The sequence below is a fragment of the Podarcis melisellensis genome (genome assembly GCF_964234715.1).
Source record: "Podarcis melisellensis genome assembly, chromosome: 6".
Classification (NCBI taxonomy): Eukaryota; Metazoa; Chordata; class Lepidosauria; order Squamata; family Lacertidae; genus Podarcis; species Podarcis melisellensis.
In genome coordinates this window covers 86,501,013-86,522,522 of record NC_138538.1, presented here as the reverse complement: position 1 = coordinate 86,522,522, position 21,510 = coordinate 86,501,013, and the positions used below count along the sequence as shown (strand labels likewise).

The 21,510-nt window shown below is 43.3% G+C and overlaps 1 protein-coding gene across 4 annotated transcripts in view; it reads left to right on the top strand.

Moving 5' to 3' along the window:
- HMCN1 (hemicentin 1) overlaps positions 1 to 16,683 on the top strand; it is a 301,360-nt gene extending 284,677 nt beyond the window's left edge. For 2 of the 4 annotated variants that reach the window (XM_081914788.1, XM_081914790.1), the window contains 11 exons: positions 122 to 359; positions 1,335 to 1,397; positions 2,380 to 2,499; positions 3,034 to 3,168; positions 3,882 to 3,995; positions 6,874 to 6,999; positions 8,180 to 8,308; positions 11,448 to 11,798; positions 13,625 to 13,744; positions 14,259 to 14,385; positions 15,718 to 16,683. In XM_081914788.1, the coding sequence (XP_081770914.1) occupies positions 122 to 359; positions 1,335 to 1,397; positions 2,380 to 2,499; positions 3,034 to 3,168; positions 3,882 to 3,995; positions 6,874 to 6,999; positions 8,180 to 8,308; positions 11,448 to 11,798; positions 13,625 to 13,744; positions 14,259 to 14,385; positions 15,718 to 16,084 (1,890 nt within the window). In that variant the 3' untranslated portion in view covers positions 16,085 to 16,683. Of the gene's footprint in view, positions 1 to 121; positions 360 to 1,334; positions 1,398 to 2,379; positions 2,500 to 3,033; positions 3,169 to 3,881; positions 3,996 to 6,873; positions 7,000 to 8,179; positions 8,309 to 11,447; positions 11,799 to 13,624; positions 13,745 to 14,258; positions 14,386 to 15,717 lie in introns of those variants that run through there. The other 2 variants (XM_081914789.1, XR_014169289.1) reach the window with 2 other exon arrangements.
- Positions 16,684 to 21,510: the final 4,827 nt, after the last annotated feature.

Here is a 21,510-nt window from a genome sequence, read left to right as displayed (position 1 = left end):
TAGCATTTTTCAAAACTGTGGATGATTGCGTCCATTCCTGCATGTCTGCTATGGCCATGGAGAATGGCAAAGTGTCTCCTTAATATCTCCTTAATCTGGAGTTGTGTGGTGTTCGTTTCAGGATTATACAGAAGATTATATTCAGACAGGACCTGGTCAGCTCTATGCTTACTCTACACGACTCTTCACCATAGATGGAGTTAGTGTACCATACACTTGGAACCATACCATTACCTATGACCCGAATCGCGGAAGAATGCCCTTCCTGGTGGAAACCCTCCAGGCCGCCTCTGTTGAAACAGAATACAATGCACTCGAAGAAGCTCTAACTTTTAAAATCCGTGCTTCCATTACAAAAGGTATTGTTGCGGGGAATGGTACACGCAGGGTTTGGTAGACATGAGATGCCTTTTAAGTAAAGGATGGACTTTATCGAAGGCCAGTTAAATCTGATGCTGTTAAATGTTTTAGAAGGAATATGGTAAAAACATGCCGTATTCTAAGTAGTTTACATTGGGTTGAAGACCTTGTACATACTATTATATATAATGCCTTGCATAATGCACTGGTAGAACAATACTTGGGACAAATTTAGGGAGAAATAGGTAGAGGTATAATCATGAGTCTGTAATTTATCTACTGGGTGAACAAGATAAAAATGCAACTGTGAAGAGTGCACAATTAATGTCTGCAATAACTGATGAGACAGGAAATTCCTTAGAGAGAATGCTGCATCTTATCTGGGTGATTCATAATTTAAAGTTTTATTAATTTTTTCCCTTTAGTTTTTACATAAATTTATTCAGAGGTGTATAAATTCTTTTTTAAATATTTGTTAAAACAGGGACATCTTTTTAAAGGGGACTTGTGAGTTGCCAGGAAAATATGACATTTTCGCTTTCTTTATGTAGTTTCATTTGGGTCTGTTAACTTTTATTAGTCTTGCCCCCCCCCCCCAGTTATTTTGATAGCCTGATGTCTAGATACAAATAAATGAATCTGAGATGTTTTGCCTTTCCTGAAGTGGATTATGCTTTAGAAAGGAAGAATATTTGCTTTGGTTCTTCCCTTACTGTCATCTTGAATGCATTTTTTTACTTTAGATGGATTTTTTCCCCATTGTTGTACATAAAAGCAACATAATCTTATTGAGGGTGGTACATTTCTGCATAAACGTTTATTCAGTTTTGAATATTCATCTACTTACATCATTTATAGGGGCGAAAAATACAGTACCCAGTGAACTTTTGAAGAACTTTGGAAAAGAAAAATCTGATGTCCTTAGTTGTTGTTTTTGTGTCAGTCTGTAATCCTTTTGCTTCCTTCATCCACAGGAGACCAAAGCAACCAATGTCCTAATGGGTTTGGCTTAGACTCTGCTGGGCCATATTGCACAGGTAAGAATATGGCTAATAATGTGACTAAGCATAGAACACTCAGATCGCTGCCTTGGCTCCTTGCTTTGCAGCCCTCTTGCCTGCCAAGCCTCTTTGAAGGACACGTTTGCAGACTCCTAGAATGCCTCCTCCAGACTTCACTTTAGGTAAATTAGAGCTAAAGTTGCTGAACATGTTGCTTATTCAGAAACTGTTATTCTCAAGTAGGGATGGGTGAACCTGTGTATTTAAGTTTCTCATTTTCCCAGTCTTAATAGTGAGTTGTTCTTTTCTGCAGCAATTCGTGGGTTGTTTTATTTTTAAAAAAATCATGAAAATTCGTTAGCTTTTTAGCAAGAATTTCTCATATATTTTTGTTTATTGTTTTGACTAATATACACATTTTGTCAAGCAATTTTTCCTAATGCATTTGTATGTTATTTTCACCAATAATACGCCTTTTTAAGTACACTTTCCCTAATATATGCACCTTTGTATGTTGGAGAGTGTCAAGGCAAGAATTCAGAGAACTGTGAATTTCAAAGAGCGGCTGTGTTTTGGTTCATGTATTGGTTTGAGAAGCTCAAGTTAGGTATTACCCATCCCTGCCCTTATCTTGGGGGGGAAATCTGACTTTGCCCAATGTCAACATATTAACATACATTCACATTAAGAGTGGGTTAGAACTGAAACTGAATTAGGGGGTCCAGTCTTCCATTCTGATCTTTTAACACGATTGAATTTTCGTTTTGCTTCTCCTTATTCCTGACCCTTTAGTATTTTTAGAATGTTCCAATTGCTGCTGTAGTGTGAGCAGAATTAACAATGTGGGAAGGGTGCTGGGTCCTTCTCTTCTTCATTTTTGTTGTTAAGGATAACGGTAATGAATCCCAGAAGCCTAGTTAGTCCCTATAGACTTCCTGTTGCCAGTCTGTATTCCTGTCTCTGAACTATACCGTGCAAACGGCACCCTAGTTTTATGCGGTTTTTCTTTTATCATTAGATGAAGATGAGTGTACAGTTCGAAATCCATGTTCCCACACTTGCCACAACGCCATAGGAACCTATTATTGCTCGTGTCCCAAAGGCCTTACCATATCAGCAGATGGAAGAGCATGCCAAGGTAAGGGTTGCTTTTAGATGTTGTGCACTGGCCACACTGTGTTTTTATGACAGTATTTAGAATACATGAGAGATGAATATTATTTTATCTTTTATTCTTTGTATTTACATCCCATTTCTTCTATGATGGAACTAAAGCTGATGTCCTATTCAGATACTGACCAGTACCTCCGGTTATGTAACCCTCTGTAAACTTTGCGAAAGCAGCAAACCCGCGAAAGCAGCAAACCCGCAAGTATTTTACTGGGTTTTGCTGCGCACGCATGCGCAGAAGCAGTAAACTGCTTTTGCGCATGTGCAGAAGCGGTCTACCACCATGCACGCATGCACAGAAGCTGTCCTCAGGTTGTGGAAACATCGGGATCCAGTCAGACCTCCGGAATGGATCCCGTCCACAAGCGGACCTACCACCATATATGCCTTCAGATCAGGCCCTAAGATACTAACCAGGGTAATATTCTCATGATAAAATAGACACTGTTTCTTTCATGATGGATTGATGTGTGAGTGCACATATGGCTTGCCTTTATTGCAGATATTGACGAGTGTGCCTTAGGGAGGCATTCTTGCCATGCTGGCCAGGACTGTGAAAACATTATTGGCTCTTACCATTGTGTGGTTCGGTGTGGGATCGGCTTCAGAAGAACATCAGATGGACTAAATTGCCAAGGTATGGAGAGATAGTGTCGTCTCATCTGCCAACAATTATTATTAAATCACATGAGACTCCGTTAAATAACAGTTTTTTTATAAGGGCAGGATGGATCCTTGAACGCAGTAAGGATTTGATTAAAATGTTCTTTGAAATTTTGCCTTCACGTTTTGTGATTATCTGATAATCTCTCTGCAGTTTCCAGAATACTCAAGAGGCAAGACGTTTTTCATTAGTGCTCTTTCGCTCAGATCTGTGTAAACACAGGTTCTTGTCATTTGATGTTACTTTCCATTTCATGTTAGTATTTTGCATGGTTTAGAGAATGATAGCTAACTGGCAGCCTGAGTTAGATCTAACTCGGGAAAGAACTGTTAAGAATACAAAAGGGTGGCAACCCCTGGGTTTTGCAAGGAGTGAAACTGCATGAAATGTCACTGATGTTTCACCTAATGAACTCGAACTTACCTCAAATGGGCCTTTTTGTGGGGTCGCACCCAGCCACCTGATTCTACATGTTCCCCAGCAATTCAGCCTGGCTTCGCCTCCCCAAGATGGACAGAAACCTATTGGTTAGGCTGAGGAAGAAACAATAGTCATGTGAAGAGTTAAGAAATCCCCTCATCTCATTGCCTCTGTTTGGTGACAAATGTCTGGCTTTGCCCTCTGACAACAATCACTCCAAGTCTGCAGGGTATGAGAGGTTTAATCATGTCTATATTATTCAACAGATGTTAATGAGTGCCAAGAGTCGAACCCTTGTAATCAACGCTGCTTCAACACCATTGGAAGCTTCCACTGTGGATGTGAACCAGGATATCAGCTAAAAGGCAGAAAATGCATAGGTATGAAATAGACTTCAGGACAGTGGGGCCTATACACGTAGTTTATAAAGGTTCTCTTGGAGAGCTGGACAAAGCCTATTAAGTCCTGCTGATAAAAAAATCCTCTGGAAATCTAATGAAAATTTGCCTTTGAAATGTCTTGAGTAGGTTTGTTTTGAAATATAATCTAGAATGGGCAACATGTAGTCAATCAGATATTTCTGAAGAAACCTTAAGGCCTTGAAAGTCTCCAACCTATTGCTAGTATAAGGAGCAATGAATGAACCAAGGTCTAGTGAACTTCAGGGCTGAGCAGGATCTAAACCTGGATTTCCCCGCTCCTAATCCTCTTCTTTTCTTTGATGATCACTTGAAACAGAGTAAGATTTTCTTCCATGAACACTGTTTAAACAGTGAGTCTATAAGGGACTGGGGAGGCCAATTCTGGATCCACATGTCCTTCCACAGTGGGGATGTAGGTTTCTGGGCAGGAATTGATTACGGTAAGGGTTTGCCAAGCGTGCCTGCCTCTTAGCACGTTTCTCCCCTTCATCCTGAGTTCTAGCATCTTCAAAGCCCATGACACCTTTGGTAAGGCTGTTCTTCAATATTTTTCCAATCTAACACTCAAGGCGCAGCAAACTTACTGCGCCTCAGGCTGGTGTCTCCAGCGCCGATCGTGCGGCAGGCCGGAGGGCAGGGGAGCACGTGCCCATACGCGTGCACACACACTATTTCTGGTGCACTTCCGGGTTGGAGGAGCACTGGAAGTAGCTTGGGCCTCCTCCACCCCAGATGTGCACCGGAAATAATGCTTGTGCATGCGCAAATAAGACTTGCGCATGCGCACAAGCTATTTTCAGTGCTCCTCCAACCCGGAAGTGGGCAGCCGCGCAGTGTAGTGCCGGTAAGAGCAGGCGGCGGCAGCAGGTGGCAGGGGTTGCCGTGGGCTGGATAATCTAGTCCCTTGGGTCTTATCCAGCCCGCGGGCCTTAGCTTGGGGACCCCTGCTCTAGGCACTACACTACACAGGGACCGGGCTCATAGGAAGTGTGTCTTTGCAGTTCAATTCCTTCTCCACTCATGATAATTTCAGCTGCAAAGGCTAGATTCCACTGAAAGGATCTTTTTTGCTATGCTTTGTAAAACAGAATGATTGAATGTTCCCTGCTTAGCAGTTCTTGGTGCTAGATGAGTGTTTCTTAAGGTAGCTTAATTCCTCTACCCCCTTTGGCACAGGACTAGGTCCTGTGGGCTGCCCTCTGCTGCCAGTGATACTCCCCCTGTGGCATGAGTGAAGTGCCCATACACAACCCTTGCCCTGGATCAGCAGTGCTTGTGACTCCTTCCCCCTTACTAAGCTCTTTTCTGCAAGGGTAAGGGCTCACTACTTGCCCATAGAGGTCCTGCTCTACCTTGTGTGTCATTGTCCATCTCCTCCATCAATAGGCACCAATTAGCACATCTCTACGTAACTGAGATTTAACTGCTGCCCAGATCTACCTACCGTATTTTTCGCACCATAGGGCACACCGGACCATAGGGCGCACCCAGTTTTTAGGGGGGGAGAATCAAGAAAAAAAAATTCCCCCAGCCCCAAAGAGCAGCGTACAGGCTGCGCACAACCTCTCCCTGCCGGAGGGGTTGCATGCGGCTATGGAGCAAGCCAAAGCAGCGAGCGGTATGGATCCCGCTCGCTGTTTTGGCTTCCCCTTTAGCCCCGTGCAGCCTCTCCCTCCCGGGATCCCTCGGGATGGATCCCGCTCGCTGTTTTGGCTTCCCCTTTAGCCCCGTGCAGCCTCTCCCTCCCGGGATCCCTCGGGATGGATCCCGCTCGCTGTTTTGGCTTCCCCTTTAGCCCCGTGCAGCCTCTCCCTCCCGGGATCCCTCGGGATGGATCCCGCTCGCTGTTTTGGCTTCTCCTTTAGCCCCGTGCAGGCTCTCCCTCCGGGAGAGGCTGCGTGGGGCTAAAGACTCCATAGCCCCGTGCAGGCTCTCCTTGCCGGAAGACGCTGCGCAGGGCTTTCCTGGCAGGATTCACCCGCAGGGCTTTCTAAGAGGTGGGAGAAGGGACTGATGCGGCCAGTCAGTCCCTTCTCTGTCCTGGGGAAAAGCCCGCAAGAGTGCACGGAGCATTCGCTCCATTCCCGCCTGCCTCCCCCCGCATTCGCTCCATAGGATGCACACACATTTTCCCTTGCTTTTTAGGAGGGGAAAAGCGCGTCCTATGGTGCAAAAAATACGGTATCTGGTAATGCTTTGTAAGTCAAACTCATGCCTTAACGACAGTTGCAGCACTACAGTTGCAGATATAAGATATATTTTACGATGTAAAAAAGTAAGTAAAGTAAGTAAAAAAGTAAGTTTATATACAATGTTGGCTCCCTGCCAAAAGCCGATCGGCGGTGCCTGCAACACCCTCTGTTTCTGCCCACATGGATTGATGTAAATCATGTGGGCAAAGGAAAATGGGCCACCTGAGGTCATTGTGATGTCAGGTGATTGACAGGCAGCAGCCCCACCCACGTGCCACAGTTGGCTAACGGGAGATGGGGACAGTCAGCATTTGACCCGTTGGCCAGATCTAATTCTCCACCCTTGTCTTAAGGCAAAACATGTTTCTACAACAACCAGAAATGCAGCCCAAGTCAGATGCGACAGGGTGAACTTTTGCTGTACGTCTCTGTTAATATCCATTTCACTTGGCAATAGGAAAAGGTCAAATCATATGACCTTGGTGCCACATGCAAATTGTAAGCCGTTTTCTTCTGAGCAACATAAAGATTTCTTCACAAAAGTATATGGGAGAGGGAGAAGTTAAGTAAAACAAGGATTTTCACCCAAGAGGTGAAAGCATAATGCTATCAGTTTAGCTACTGAACCTTCTGTCTTCTTAAAGATGTGAATGAATGCAGACAAAATGTATGCAGACTTGACCAGCATTGCAAGAATACACGAGGTGGCTATAAATGCATTGATCTGTGTCCAAATGGAATGACCAAAGCAGAAAATGGAAGTTGTATAGGTATGTCTCTTTCTATTCTGCATTCTTGTCAGACTGTAGCAGAGAATCAGGAGATCTCCAGCTGCTTCTGCCTCATCCCTCTCCTTCCACTGTGTTTGTGAATGTCACTTGTGACCTACGTACAGTGGTACCTCAGGTTACATACGCTTCAGGTTACATACGCTTTAGGTTAAAGACTCCGCTAACCCAGAAATAGTGCTTCAGGTTAAGAACTTTGCTTCAGGATGAGAACAGAAATCGTGCTCCGGCAGCGCGGCAGCAGCAGGAGGCCCCATTAGCTAAAGTGGTGCCTCAGGTTAAGAACAGTTTCAGGTTAAGTACGGACCTCTGGAACGAATTAAGTACTTAACCTGAGGTACCACTGTAATGGGTATCATATCCCCAAAATCATAAACATGTGTTATACTCATGAACAGCTACACGAATCAGAAATTGGCACAACACACACACTTTTACTCTGCATGTGTGTGTGTTGTGCGAAACGGATTAATCTGTTCCAGACTTTTAAAAACGACCCCTAAAACAGCAATTTAACAAGACCATTGATCCACAAAATGAAAGCAATGATCAATGTACTGTACTATAAAATAAATAAGACAGTATTGTAGATAATTTAATTTAAAAAAAATAAAAATTCTTACTTGCACTGATGATAGTCCTTGTTTGGATGAGGGGCTTTTATCCATTTCCGCAGTCACAAAATCAATCCATCAGTAGCTGAACTGGGTTCCACACAGTCACAAAAACAAATTAATTGAAAAAGCCTGAAAAACAAAAATGCAAAATAAATAGCAAAAACAAAATCGCCAAACTTAATCCATTCCAGAAGCCAACAGCTCAGTTGATCAGCTTCTGAAAAATGTTACGAAACCAGAACACACACTTCTGGGTTTTCGGCGTTTGAGAACCAAGTCGTTTGAAAACTAAGGTACCACTGTATTAACATCCAAGACCCCAAGAGGAGGCTGAATTCTGGATAGCAAAACACACTCTTATGAGAGAATAGTATTCATCTATGAACATGGAGGAATTATAAAACAAACAAAATAAAATACAGTGGGGGGACAACTTTGGGTAACCTTGTAGCTAAGCTCTATGTGAATAATAAATAATAAATATCTGCTATCAAGTGTTTGTATACAAGTACAGTTACTTTTAAAGATTTTGTGTTCCTTGTCAGATATCGATGAATGCAGAGATGGTACACATCAGTGCCGCTACAACCAGATATGTGAAAACTCACGAGGAAGCTACCGCTGTGTGTGCCCAAGAGGGTACCGATCCCATGGCATTGGAAGACCTTGTATGGGTAAGTTAGAAGCAGGGGTTGGATAAACATGAATGCTATTCTGGTACCCACCGTCTGATTCTGGCTGCTGCTTATGCCTATCCAACAAAAGGGTTTAACATGCTCTACTGCTTGAAATCAGCAGGCTTCAGCCACGACTAATTAGACCTCAAAGACCTTACTGAAAAAAAAATTAAATAAGAGTGGCTGATTTCAAGCACAAATGCATACAATTCCCAGGGAATGTGACTGTTGAAATAATTTAAATCACACCAAGTAAAACTAAGCTTGCATGTACCGTGGCTATACATTACAGTGGTACCTCGGGTTACATGCGCTTCAGATTCCGCTAACCCAGAAATATAACCTCGGGTTAAGAACTTTGCTTCAGGATGAGAACAGAAATTGTGCTCCAGCGGCATGGCAGCAGCAGGAGGCCCCATTAGCTAAAGTGGTGCTTCAGGTTAAGAACAGTTTCAGGTTAAGAACGGACCGCCGGAACGAATTAAGTACTTAACCCGAGGTACCACTGTATATGACATGCATGTTGCAAGATGAATTTGGGACAAATCTTAATTCTGCATGGTTCCTTGCTTTATTTTGCTCCTTAACAAGTGGCTAGCGCTCTGCACTGCATGTACTTGGTGCCAGACAATGTAGCTTGTTTGTGGGCTAACTATCTGAGCTGCTGTTCTGCATATAATGACAAAATTTCCTTGTATATTAATGCCCCCCGCCCCCAGTGATGTATTCAGTTGTAAATGTCAAAACAAGCAAGCAAAATCACATGTGCAGGGAGCAGGGATGCAGTACAGCTTGTTCTGCCTTGCCACAGTTCCTTTATCTCCCTTTTGTGGCTCCAAATAAACTTCAGTCCTCCAGGTCCCAGCAACATCTTACACTTGGCCTTGGACTCAGTGGGCTCCTTGTTTTAGTCTTCCCACTGGCTTTGTAACTTCAAGGCACCATCAGGGCCTTCCAACATTTTTATCCTGATGCAAATTGGCTAGCACTCTCCTTTATACACAGGTTGGGCTCCAAGTCAATCATCTTCTCCCAGAAAGCATAGAGCAGGGATTGCAAAATTTAAGGAGGCTCACTCAGCAGAGGTGTTGTTTAACTTCCCCAGGATAAACGAAGACAAAAGCAAAGACGATCAGTGGCGTAAGGATGCTCCCTCAGGTATATAGAGCAGTCAAAATTCAGTCCAAAAGCATGAGGTTTACTGGGAAAAAGTTCAGGAAGTAAACAAGGAAAAGGGTATTTGTAACTCCTAACTTTATAAACAAGAATTGTTGTTTGAAAATACCGTATTTTTTGCTCCATAAGATGCACCTGACCATAAGGCGCACCTAGTTTTTAGAGAGGGAAAGCAAGAAAAAATATATTCTGCGCAGGGCATGTAAGCGGCTCCCACTTTTCTTGCTTTAAAGCAAGCAAAGCGAGAGCCGCTTACATGGCTTCTCTTCCATTTTGTGCAGCTCTCACTTTGCTTGCCCATCCCTCCTCCCGCCTCGCTGTAAAAGAGGAGGAGGAGACACCGGGACAGGTGCGTTGCTTGCTTTACAGCGAGGTGGGAGGAGGGATGGGCAAGCAAAGTGAGAGCTGCGCAAAGTGGGACAGAAGCCATGTAAGCAGCTCTCGCTTTGCTTGCTCCTGTCCGTCCCTCCTCTTGCTTCGTTGAGAAGCCAGCAGAGCAAGAGCCTCTGCTCAGCTCTCGCTGAAGCCAGCAGACTAAGAGTGATACAGTGGTACCCCGCAAGACGAATGCCTCGGAAGACGAAAAACTCGCTAGACGAAGGAGTTTTTCGTTTTCTTAGCCGCTTCGCAAGACGCATTCCCCTATGGGGTTCCTTCGCAAAACGAAGCTTGCCCCACCTTCCCCTCTGTCCCCGGACCCCTTTTGAACCAAGGGGCGGCAACGGGGAGAAGCGATCTGGGAGATTAGAATTTTGAGGCCTCCTATCTGATTTCTCGTAACATCGCTAGCTGAAAATAACTTGAGAATCCATCACTAATTAGGTAACGTGCCATTGTTGGTGCTGTATCATTTCCAAATAAAATTTACCTGTCTGGCACGAAAAGCAGCTACGATAACAGAAAGCAAACCTGAATTTCCAAACGAACTGTTTTCAAGAATGCTGTGAAATGTGCTTCGTTTGTTTTTAAAAGAAGGAATATTCACTAACAAACGTTTTAGCATGATGTCCATTACGTAGCAATTGTGTTCCTTTAGCTTCTTTCAAGGTTCTGTTACTGACTAAACTGCTGCTTGTCTTAAAACCAGCTTGCTACACATCTCTGTGCCTTTCCGCTTATTTTTCATTATTTCTTTGTTGATGTTTGCAAGAGCCTACAATTTCTTAGATGGCAGGGAAGGGGAAAAAATTTACACTGCAACCCTGTGCATGCATGCTAAAAGTACTCTATTTTTTGCTCTACGAGACGCACCAGACCATAAGACACACCTAGTTTTTGGAGGAGAGAAACAAGAAAAAACATATTCTGAATCTCAGAAGCCAGAACAGCAAGAGGGATCGCTGTGCAGTGAAAGCAGCAATCCCTCTTGCTGTTCTGGCTTCTGGGATAGCTGCGCAGCCCGCATTCGCTCCATAAGATGCACACACATTTCCCCTTACTTTTTAGGAGGGAAAAAGTGAGTCTAATAGAGCAAAAAATATGGTAAGTGCCACTGTCCTCAGTGTGGCTACTCCTGTGTGTATAGGATTGAAGCCTCTGTCTTAGGTTAAAGAGTACAATCCTTGCAGAACAGGTGTTTGCAGATCTTAACATGTTCAGAAAACCCTCTTAGGGAGTGGACCTGACACACTTAGGAGCTTTGTCTTTGGGGACACGGGACCTAGAGCAATGAGAAGCTCACCCAGGCCTCTATTTTACTCAATATTTATTGCCTTTTACAGGTCACACAGCATTTGTGTTACTAAGCTTGTCAAGGGCAGTTTTCGGCAGCCAAGTTAATGTTTGTGAACAGGAAGACCAGTGCATGCTTTGTGTGTAGCTCAGGGGGGCGGGGAGAGCTTTGTGATATCAGGATCACATTTGTAATTTCAGATTGTTGCGCAGACTGATGTGCTTTTTAATGTTTTGTGTTGTCTCCCTCCCTCCCCACATCACACGGTTTGTTGCGTCCCACGAGCAGACATAAATGAATGCGAACAAGTGCCTAGACCTTGTGCGTATCAATGTTCCAACAGCCCCGGCAGCTTCAAGTGTATCTGTCCCCCTGGACAACATTTATTAGGCGATGGCAAATCATGCGCTGGATTGGAGAGGTTGCCAGATTATGGCAGCTATTACAATAGCCATAACTATGCACAGTTCTCCCCCGTGAGAGACAACTACCGACCTCAGCAATATGTCAGGCACTCATCCAATCTCTACAGCTCCTACTCAGAGTATAGGAACAGCAGAGGTCCCATCTCCAGGACTAAAAGGAATTTTAGAGAGACTTGCCCTGAAGGCTATGAGGCAAGAAATAACAAATGTATAGGTAAATGTCAAGTGTATGTGTGTATAGAGATATAATACATAATATGCATATTCCATTATGGTGTTCATTCAGCTTATTGTTAGGTTGCTGTTGCACACAGATATGATATAGATGCTCTATAATAAGATTTTACCAATACAGTGGTACCTCAGTTTTCAAACGTAATCTGTTCCGGAAGACCGTTCCACTTCCGAAACGTTCGAAAACCAAAGCATGCATTTCTGGAAGCATTTACTCACGGAAAACTCAGAACGGAAGCTGCGTGGCGTGTTTGGCTTTTGAAAAGCGTTCAAAAACCGAAGCAGTTATTTCTGGGGTTTTGGCGTTCGAAAACACAAACATTCGACTTACAAGAACTGAGGTACCGCTGTATATGTAACTTTCACTTTCTCCCCAAACAACTGAAAAGATATTTTGGCAGAGCAGAGCATATCCAACCCATTTAGTGTCCCCCTGTCCTTTTCTGGGTATATCAGTCTTCTTTCTTCTTCCCCCCCTCTTGGGTAAGAATAAATTCCATCATTGACTGCAGATAGCTTTGCATGCACCCAACTGCTCTTCACCTCAATGGAAATGGGTCTAAAGCGAGGGAATGCCAGGGTGTGGTCCAGTAGAAACATTATCTTCAAAATGAGGTCTGCTTTGGGTTGAAATGGTTGAAAAACAATTGTACTTTGCATACTGATGGGCAGATTTATGTATTTCCATACAGTGGTACCTCAGGTTACATACGCTTCAGGTTACATACGCTTCAGGTTGCATACGCTTCAGGTTACAGACTCCGCTAACTCAGAAATATTACCTCAAGTTAAGTTACTTTGCTTCAGGATGAGAACAGAAATCGGGCTCCGGCGGTGCGGCAGCAGCAGGAGGCTCCATTAGCTAAAGTGGTGCTTCAGGTTAAGAACAGTTTCAGGTTAAGAACGGACCTCTAGAACGAATTAAGTACTTAACCCGAGGTACCACTGTATTTTAGAGTTTTGACCCATGTGCCAGGTGATTGGGGAAAAATTCAAAGTGCATGGAATGAGAACTTCTCTCAGGGGCATTTGTAGAAACTCTCTTGAGAAGCTAGACTGAGGTCCAGAGTGTGGCTTCAAAATTGGATGGTGTCAACTTAAGGGGCAGAGGAGCACAATGCTCACCCCCCAAAAAATCACTTTTTAAAACAGGTGTAGGTGCTGCAACACCTGGATTGATGTTGCAAAATTCATATCCTCGCTCAAACCAAAGCCCTAACTTTTTTTAAAAAAAGGTTTTAGCTGTCTCCTAGTTTCTCATTTCCAACATCTTGACTTTGTGAGTTGAATTCTGCTGCTTTACTATGGTGGCTACCCAACCCTCCCCCCCAAAAAGTTGCCAAATTCAGCAATAGTGTTGTCTAATTTTCTGGGTGTAAGAAGCTGAGTTCATTGAGGGTGTGAGGGAGGCAGTTGTTCCCAGTGAGGGATTTGCCTCTGGGGAGCCATAAATTAATTAGCTCAGTGGCTTCCAGAAGACATGCGTGACTTTTGACTTTGCTCATTCAAACCCTTGCCAGCCTTCAGAGCATCAGCCAAAGATTCATGGTCTAACAGTTTAGAGCTCTTGACTTAAGGTCAAACATCTTGATTGGGATAGCATTCTTCAAATTTCCTAAGGTGCATAATCTAAGAAAAATACATAAAGCGATGCATAGCCTTCATATGGTTCAGGATATTATGTCTGCGTAAGAATTTAATTTCTGTAGATGTGCATCAAATATATTTTTCGTTATTAGTTTGTCCGTTGGCTTCAATATTGTATGTTTTCAACCCCCCACTTTCCCCCTCTTTTTCTTTTTACAGATATTAATGAATGTGAGAACAGGGATGCTTGTCAGCATGATTGCAGGAATACCTTAGGGAGTTACCAGTGTTTCTGCCCAGCTGGCTATCAGGTTATGCCCAATGGCAAAACGTGCCAAGGTGAGAAAATAAAGGAAATATTATATGAGAAGTATAACATTTGCACCATCCAGCTCATAAAGGCCTTTGCAGACAGAAGCCACGTAGCAGATGTTAGATTAGCCTGCTGCAGCTGATGTTGAGACCACTGTAGGTAGAACCTATCTTAAGATATTAATTAATTAAATGGTGGTCCTTATTTATGCCTGTGGAATGTATCATTTCAGGGGGTTTTTTTGGGAAGGGCAGAACTGTGCTCTCTCCCAGCATCCTTTATTATAATAAGCAAGTGGTATTTTATGCGAGATTTGCATAGCAGAAAGCCACATCCCTTATTTATTTCTATGCTTTATTTCCTAAAGCTCTGTCCATCCCTATGTACAGCCTTACGTTTTTATTATTGGTAAGAAACCTTTGCTGTCTATGGGCTGGGAGAGTTTTGAGTTTACTTGTTACTATGTGGGTGAAACATAACCTGAAATCAATGAGTTGCTTATCTGATGTTATCTGTTGTTTTCCTTTGATAACCCATCAGATATAGATGAGTGCCTTGAACAGAACATCCACTGTGGACCAAACCGTATGTGCTTTAACACGAGAGGAAGCTATCAGTGTATAGATACGCCTTGCCCGCCAAATTATCAACGAGATCCTCTTTCTGGGTATGTTTCCTATTCAGTCGTGTTAGTTTTTCCAGATTGCTTTTTTGATTGCTTACATAAGAGGTCAGTCCATGGAATAGTCTTATATACACTGCAATTCTTCTTTCTGACCTCAAAAAAGCTCGAATCATGTGTTGGCTAAGTTCCTTCTATGCTTTCACCAGCACACACTGTGCCTGCCATGTGTTGCTCCAAAAGAACACATTGACTCTTTTGGCATAGCCTCCTATAGATTAGGACAGGCAAAGGCAAATTTGGCCCTCCAACTGTTTTGGGACTACAACTCCCATCATCCCTAGCTAACAGGACCAGGTCAGGGATGATGGGAATTGTAGTCTTAAAAACAGCTGGAGGGCTGAGTTTGCCAATGCCTGGATTAGGAGATGTGGAATCTGGATGTCGCTGGACTACAGCTCCCATTATCCCTAACCCCTGGCCCCCAAGGGGGCTGTTAGAGACCTCTGGGCATAATTCAATGGACTGGGTTTTGCCAGTCCTCCAGGGGTCCGTCCTCTGTATCACACTGTGATCTCTATGACCAGCAGGAAAGCTGCCTTAATTTACCCATCCATGCACCATATGCACGTTGGTAACATTTTATGAATTTATTTAAAATATATGTGTGCCTTGCCTTTCCACCTCTTAACAAAGCTGGATCTTTAAACAACCCCTAGTGAGGTTTCATTACTTCCCTATTGTCTGGGAACTCCAATAAGTATGTGTTGAATGCACCAAAAAGCCATTTAACTTACCTGATCTTTGGTGGCTAGGTCTTAGCTGGTAGGGGAAGAAATAATTCTTCAATTTCTGTTTGTCTTCAGTGTCTTTGGCTGAAAGAAAGTGGATTTTTAAAAATCTGCCCACACTTCTTTAGCTAAAGGGGTAACAGGCTCAAATTATAGGCTGTTGGGAGACATGTAGACACCTGACACACTTCTCACCGTTATTATTTGATATATTTGACATCATGCTAGCTTTTGCCTCTCCTTCTAAGCAATAGGTGAACACAGTGGTGCAATATGCAGGAAAATGCGAATGTTGTCCCATCACATCATTCACTTTTTCGATTACATGTTATCAGGGAGATTCAGGAACCACCTATTCATTTTCCCAGAACATGTAGTTTGAGCCTGGTTTCTGAAGAACAAAGGGCTTTTGTTTTGTTTTTACAAAAAAGGCATATCAATTTTAAATAAATAAAATTACAGGCCTATGGTTCTTATCTCTTACCTGAGAGTGGTGCTCTATGAATTAAAAGGCACAATTGCTTCACTATATATTGCTGTTCCAATGCAGTCATGGCCCAGGCCTTCATAGTTGTGTTTATTTTAGGTTCTGCCTCAAGAACTGCCCACCCAACGATCTGGAGTGTGCCTTGAGTCCTTACGCCTTGGAATACAAATTTATGTCCCTCCCATTTGGCATTGCTGCCAATCAGGATTTAATCCGACTAGTTGCTTACACTGAAGACGGAGTGATGCACCCGAGGACAACTTTCCTCATGGTGAACGAGGATTTGACAATTCCTTTTGCACTCAGAGATGAGAACTTGAAAGGAGTGGTTTACACCACCAGGCCTCTGCGGGAACCAGAGACGTACAGGATGAGAGTCAGAGCTCTGTCTTACAGTGTCGACGGAGCCATTGAATATCAAACAACCTTCATCGTTTATATAGCTGTGTCTGCTTATCCATACTAGGAAAAGCACTGCCGACAGTAATCAAAAGTATGTTAATCACATGCCTATGTGCCGCTGGGTGTCACCACTTCCAGAATCACTGTCCCTTATCTTAAAACAGACCTTGCAACTTGTGGGGGGAGAATGGTGCTATGTTCTACCCTTATTTCCTTCCCTCTGGCTGCCAATCTGTTGCCATCATTCCATCTTGACAAAAATGACCATAATCCACGATTCCTTGGAATCTTAACCACTTGCTTTATTTATTACACTGGAGCAGTCACTTCTCAAAGATTGTTCTGCTGACTCAGAACTAGTTAGAAGTTCTAATTAGGTGGTAATTTGGTGGTCCCAAAGTGGTAGGCAAGTATCTCCTTGATATGCAAAGAGAGCAAAATTGCCACAAAGATTTTGAAAAACTTAAATGTTTTTGCTGTCCTCTTCTTTTCTTACCACAGTGAAAAACACAATTTTCTTGATATTCACAAACACTAAACTAAGACACTACTAATTTGTCATCTACTAGCAGGTATCACCACTGAGGGCTGTTACATACATTACACAGAAGCAAACTTTGCACAAAGCCCCAATTTGCAAATTGAAACTGGCAAGGTGGCCCCCACAAACAAAGCTCCATTCTGCATCGGAAACAAAGCCATGCTTCAGTACCACTACCCCATAATATTATTAGGTGGGCCCTTTATCTAGTCTTCAGTGAGCAGCTAGAAGTGGAGAAGCAGAAATAATGTCCTCCTTTTCCTTGGAGGAAAACTTTGGAACTCGGAATGGCTCCATTGTCGAACGTTTCAGTTTCTGAACGCTGAAAACCTGGAAGCAAGTGTTCCGGTTTTCGAACATTCCTCAGAACTCGAACGTCTGACGCGGCTTCTGCTTGAGTGCAAGAAGCTCTTGCAACCAATCGGAAGCCACGCCTCAGAAAGAGAACATTTCAGAAGTCAAATGGTCTTCCGGAACGGATTACGTTCGACAACCAAGGTTTGACTGTACTCTACAAAGGAAACAAGAAGAAGTTCTGGATTCCCCTCCTTCCCTCAGATCACAAAACGTTTCTGGTGCCGCCTTAACTGAAGAGGAATGCAAACTGCCTTCTTTTCACTGTCCCAGTAAGGGGAGGTTGTGTGTATTGTCATGTGAACAATACCCAGAATTGTTGGGCTCAATCAGCCTCAAACTCATGGTTGAAGCCCAGTGTGGGCAAGCCCTTGGCCTGCCATCACAAGTACTCAGCAAGCCTTCAAACAACTGTCACATTCACACTTAATCTTCTCAGATATATGCTTACAATGATCCCTTTGTAGGGATGAACAGATACAAGCAGAATTCACGTTGCTCTTGGCAGGCCTTTCTCGCAGCAATTCAAAAATAGTTGAGCCCATCTGCTTTGAATTCTTGTCCCGCGCTTAGTGCTTAGTACCTTAGAAAATGATTGCATAGTAACATTCCTCTTACGCGGACATTAAAACTGTTTAATGCAATACATTTGAGTTCTGTAGTAAGCTTTATAAGGTGCACAGTTTGGGAACACTAAAGCAGGGAATCTGTGGTGGACTTGCAAGCAAAGAAACACAGCTTCTTCCCCTTTAAAAGCAGACAGAAGAAATTTGATTTGATGGAATTTTTGCCTACCCCCAAACAGGTTTCTTAAAAAGAAGAAAAGTCTAGCAAGTTTGGTCAAGCAATGTGTTAGGTGTCAATACACTGTATAAGGTGGTAACAAACTCTGGAAGTAATTTTTGCCAAGATGTATTCTATTTTTATGAAAGTATGTGTACATATATATATATAAAGTTTTGTTTGCTTGTGTGTATTTTCTATGCAATATTGAGAAGGGTTTTTTCCAAAAAAAAAGAGAAAAAAAGAAAAAAATGTTTTTACCAAAGAGTGTTGTTTACACATGGAAATAACCAAAATAAATGTTCACATTCTTTTTTTAAATTAAATATGTCAAGACAGCTATGCTGTGTTTATTATTCAGAGTTTTCACACTACTCTTATTCCGGGAGGGAAATGGAAAACAAAGGACTTCTTTGTCATATAAATTCCTTAATCTGTGTCCCCCTCTGAATTCATTTACGTTACTCCTGAAGGCTAGAATAAAAAGTGAAGGAACTATATCATGAAGAATTATCTACATTACAAGTTCCCTACCATCTCATTTGGAATAAGTGATGGGGAAATTCTGCATATTTTCTATCTATCTATATGCATTTCCGTGCAGTAGAGATCAGCAAGCTTGCTGCGGACTCCCCACCTTATGTCCTGCAGAATGGAATGCAACAATAAATGACTCCCAAGAAGCAACAGGCACAACGGGGACAAACAGAAGATGCCTTTACCCCGGTATGGCTCCCCTTTATCACATACACAGCCCAACAAGATAATGACAGTAATCCACCAGCAGCATACAAATCAATATGGCTAACCTGAACCACTCACACACGAAAACAAAGACCACCACAGCCAACCACAAATGAACAGCCACACCCTAGGCCAACCCCAACCTCTCTCACCACCAAAGGAACACAAGTGAACAGCACGAGCAACGCTGACACCAAACCCTACATACATTAAGCAAAATAGAAACATCGCCACCCGACCCCCCCACCCATCTTCACCCCCTCCCCCCCAATGTCTCAACAAATGAAACTGATTTGTAAAAATGTTACATGGAAAAAAAAAACGAGAGACATTACACATACTTCTGTAAAACAAGAAATTTTTAATTAAAAAAACCAACAATATTTGCCCCAAAGCACCAAAATGGGGAGAGGGTGGCAGAGAAGACTGCAAAAGGGACAGAAATATAAAAGATCTGCGTATCAATTTAAAGACCTGTCAGCTGCATCAGTAAAACCTTATTCATTTGATCAACTTCAGTAAACAGTTGTCTCCTAGCTGCAATCCCTGTTATCAGACACTTGGCTCCTGCCAGTTGCTTTGCATAATGTGGAGGAACATCAGCAGAAAATATCTGAAGGTGGACTAAATTATACTTTTTTCAGACCAGCATGTTTTGATTACTTCTTCATTGGGGCACTGTAAAACAAAATTGACCTTGCCAACAAAGGTCTGTATAGTTAAAGCTATGGTTTTCCCAGTAGTGTTGTATGGAAGTGAGAGCTGGACCATCAAGAAGGCTGATTGCCGAAGAATTAATGCTTTTGAATTATGGTGCTGGAGGAGACTCTTGAGAGTCCCATGGACTGCAAGAAGATCAAACCTATCCATTCTGAAGGAAATCAGCCCTGAGTGCTCACTGGAAGGACAGATCCTGAAGCTGAGGCTCCAATCCTTTGGCCACCTCATGAGAAGACTCCCTGGAAAAGACCCTGATGTTGGGAAAGATGGAGGGAACAAGGAGAAGGGGGCAACAGAGGACGAGATGGTTGGACAGTGTTCTCGAAGCTACAAACATGAGTTTGACCAAACTGCAGGAAGCAGTGGAAGACAGGAGTGCCTGGCGTGCTCTGGTCCATGGGGTCACGAAGAGTCGGACACAACTAAACAACAAAATAACACACTGTTTTCAGTGTGTTCTTTTTCAATTGTTGAAATGCATTGTGCTGAATAAAGTATAATTCGGTGCAGCCTTGTAAATCCCTCCCCCCCCCCTTTTACTTGCCTGGAAGAAAAAGTACTAGCCTACTTAGGGTGGGCAGAGGAAGAAGAGACAGCCCCCCCCTCCTCCAGCCTCCCTCTGTATTTTGTGATGGCCTTTAAAGGAGTGGCATTCCCTCCTTTGATAGCCCACACCATTTCTGCTGAGCAGACATGGAGCATCCCTCGTTTGCCAACGCTCCACATATTTGCATTAAGACAAAACACACTCATTTGCTTGGGTAGAATCCAGGGCACTCGCCTGCGTACAATTCCTCATCACCTGTAGCCACCAGGTGAGTGCTCAAATACAGGACAGATTGAGTGTACATTTTTTATGCATTGACGCCTTCCTCCTTTGTACAGCATGCCCGAGAAACAGTCATTGTGATCGGCACACTATTTTGGGATGCCTACATCTCAGTACTGTGGTACCTTGGTGCTCGAACGGCTTGGCTCCCGGACAAATAGGCTCCTGAATGCCGCAAAACCGTGAGTGTTTGCGAACGTTTTTTGGAAGCCGAACGTCTGGCGCGGCCTCCGCGGCTTCCAATTGAGTGCAGGAAGCTCCTGCAGCCAACCAGAAGCCGTGCCTTGGTTTTCAAACCGTTCCGGGACTCCTGGAACAGATTAAGTTTGAGAACCAAGGTACCACTGTAGCTACTTCACTTCTCTTCATCAACTTTGGGATCCATTTTTAACACAAAAGCAAGAAGAGATCTCCATGTAGTTACTCTTTAAATGAAAAGTCACAACCCTTATTTCTGACCCTCAGTGACCAATTACAATAGGTGAGAGGGAAAAGCAAAGCTTTTGCTGCCAGAGGTTTTTTGTTTTGGCTCAAGTCTATATTGTGCCAAGCATGATACATCTCCTTTCCGGTTAGGTCCAGCCTATGCTGTACTGACTCATCTTCACACCATGCAATACAGGGAAAGCCAGGACAAATAGTCCTTATTTAAGCACAGCTTTCATCAGCAAGCCTCCACCAATGTTATACAATGATGTCACAACACATCACAGGCAAGAGGGTACTAACATGAGCAAATGACAAATTTGGCTGCTGCCAGTGGCAGATCAAGAGGAGCTTTGGGCATTAAAGCACAAGAAACTGGAAATATTTCATCATAACCTCACAGCCAGAGGGAAGGGTGCATGTTCCATGCGCAGAGACAAAGAATGTCTCCTGGTTGTAAACTGTCTCACATATTTTTTAGAGACAGGTGGCATATAAATCCTGCTTGCAACTAAACACTTAAAAATATCTTTCCATCAGGAAGGTGCAAGTGCATACACTGTTTTAGATGTTAAAAGAAGCGCAAGAGCAGAACATAGATGTGCTGACACACAAGTCCCTTGCTCTTCCTGTTCCCCCGGTTTTCTGTTCCCACTGTTTCTTCATAACTTCTGACAATGCCCAAACTCTTAAGGAGATGCCAGTCAACAGCTTACTGTATTTTTCGCTCTATAAGACGCACCAGACCACAAGAGGAGGAAAACAAGAAAAAAATATTCTGAATCTCAGAAGCCAGAACAGCAAGAGGGATCGCTGCGCAGTGAAAGCAGCGATCCCTCTTGCTGTTCTGGCTTCTGGAATAGCTGCGCAGCCTGCATTCGCTCCATAAGACGCACACACATTTCCCCTTCCTTTTTAGGAGGGAAAAAGTCTGTCTTATAAAGCAAAAAATACGGTATAGAGCTATGAAGACAACTAAGGTACAGCTTGTGGACTTCTTGTGTTGCATTCTACACACAAGCTGAAATACCCCAAGACAAAATGGGTGAAGGGTGTGCATGTGTTATTTCCCCAATCCAAACTCATGAAACTG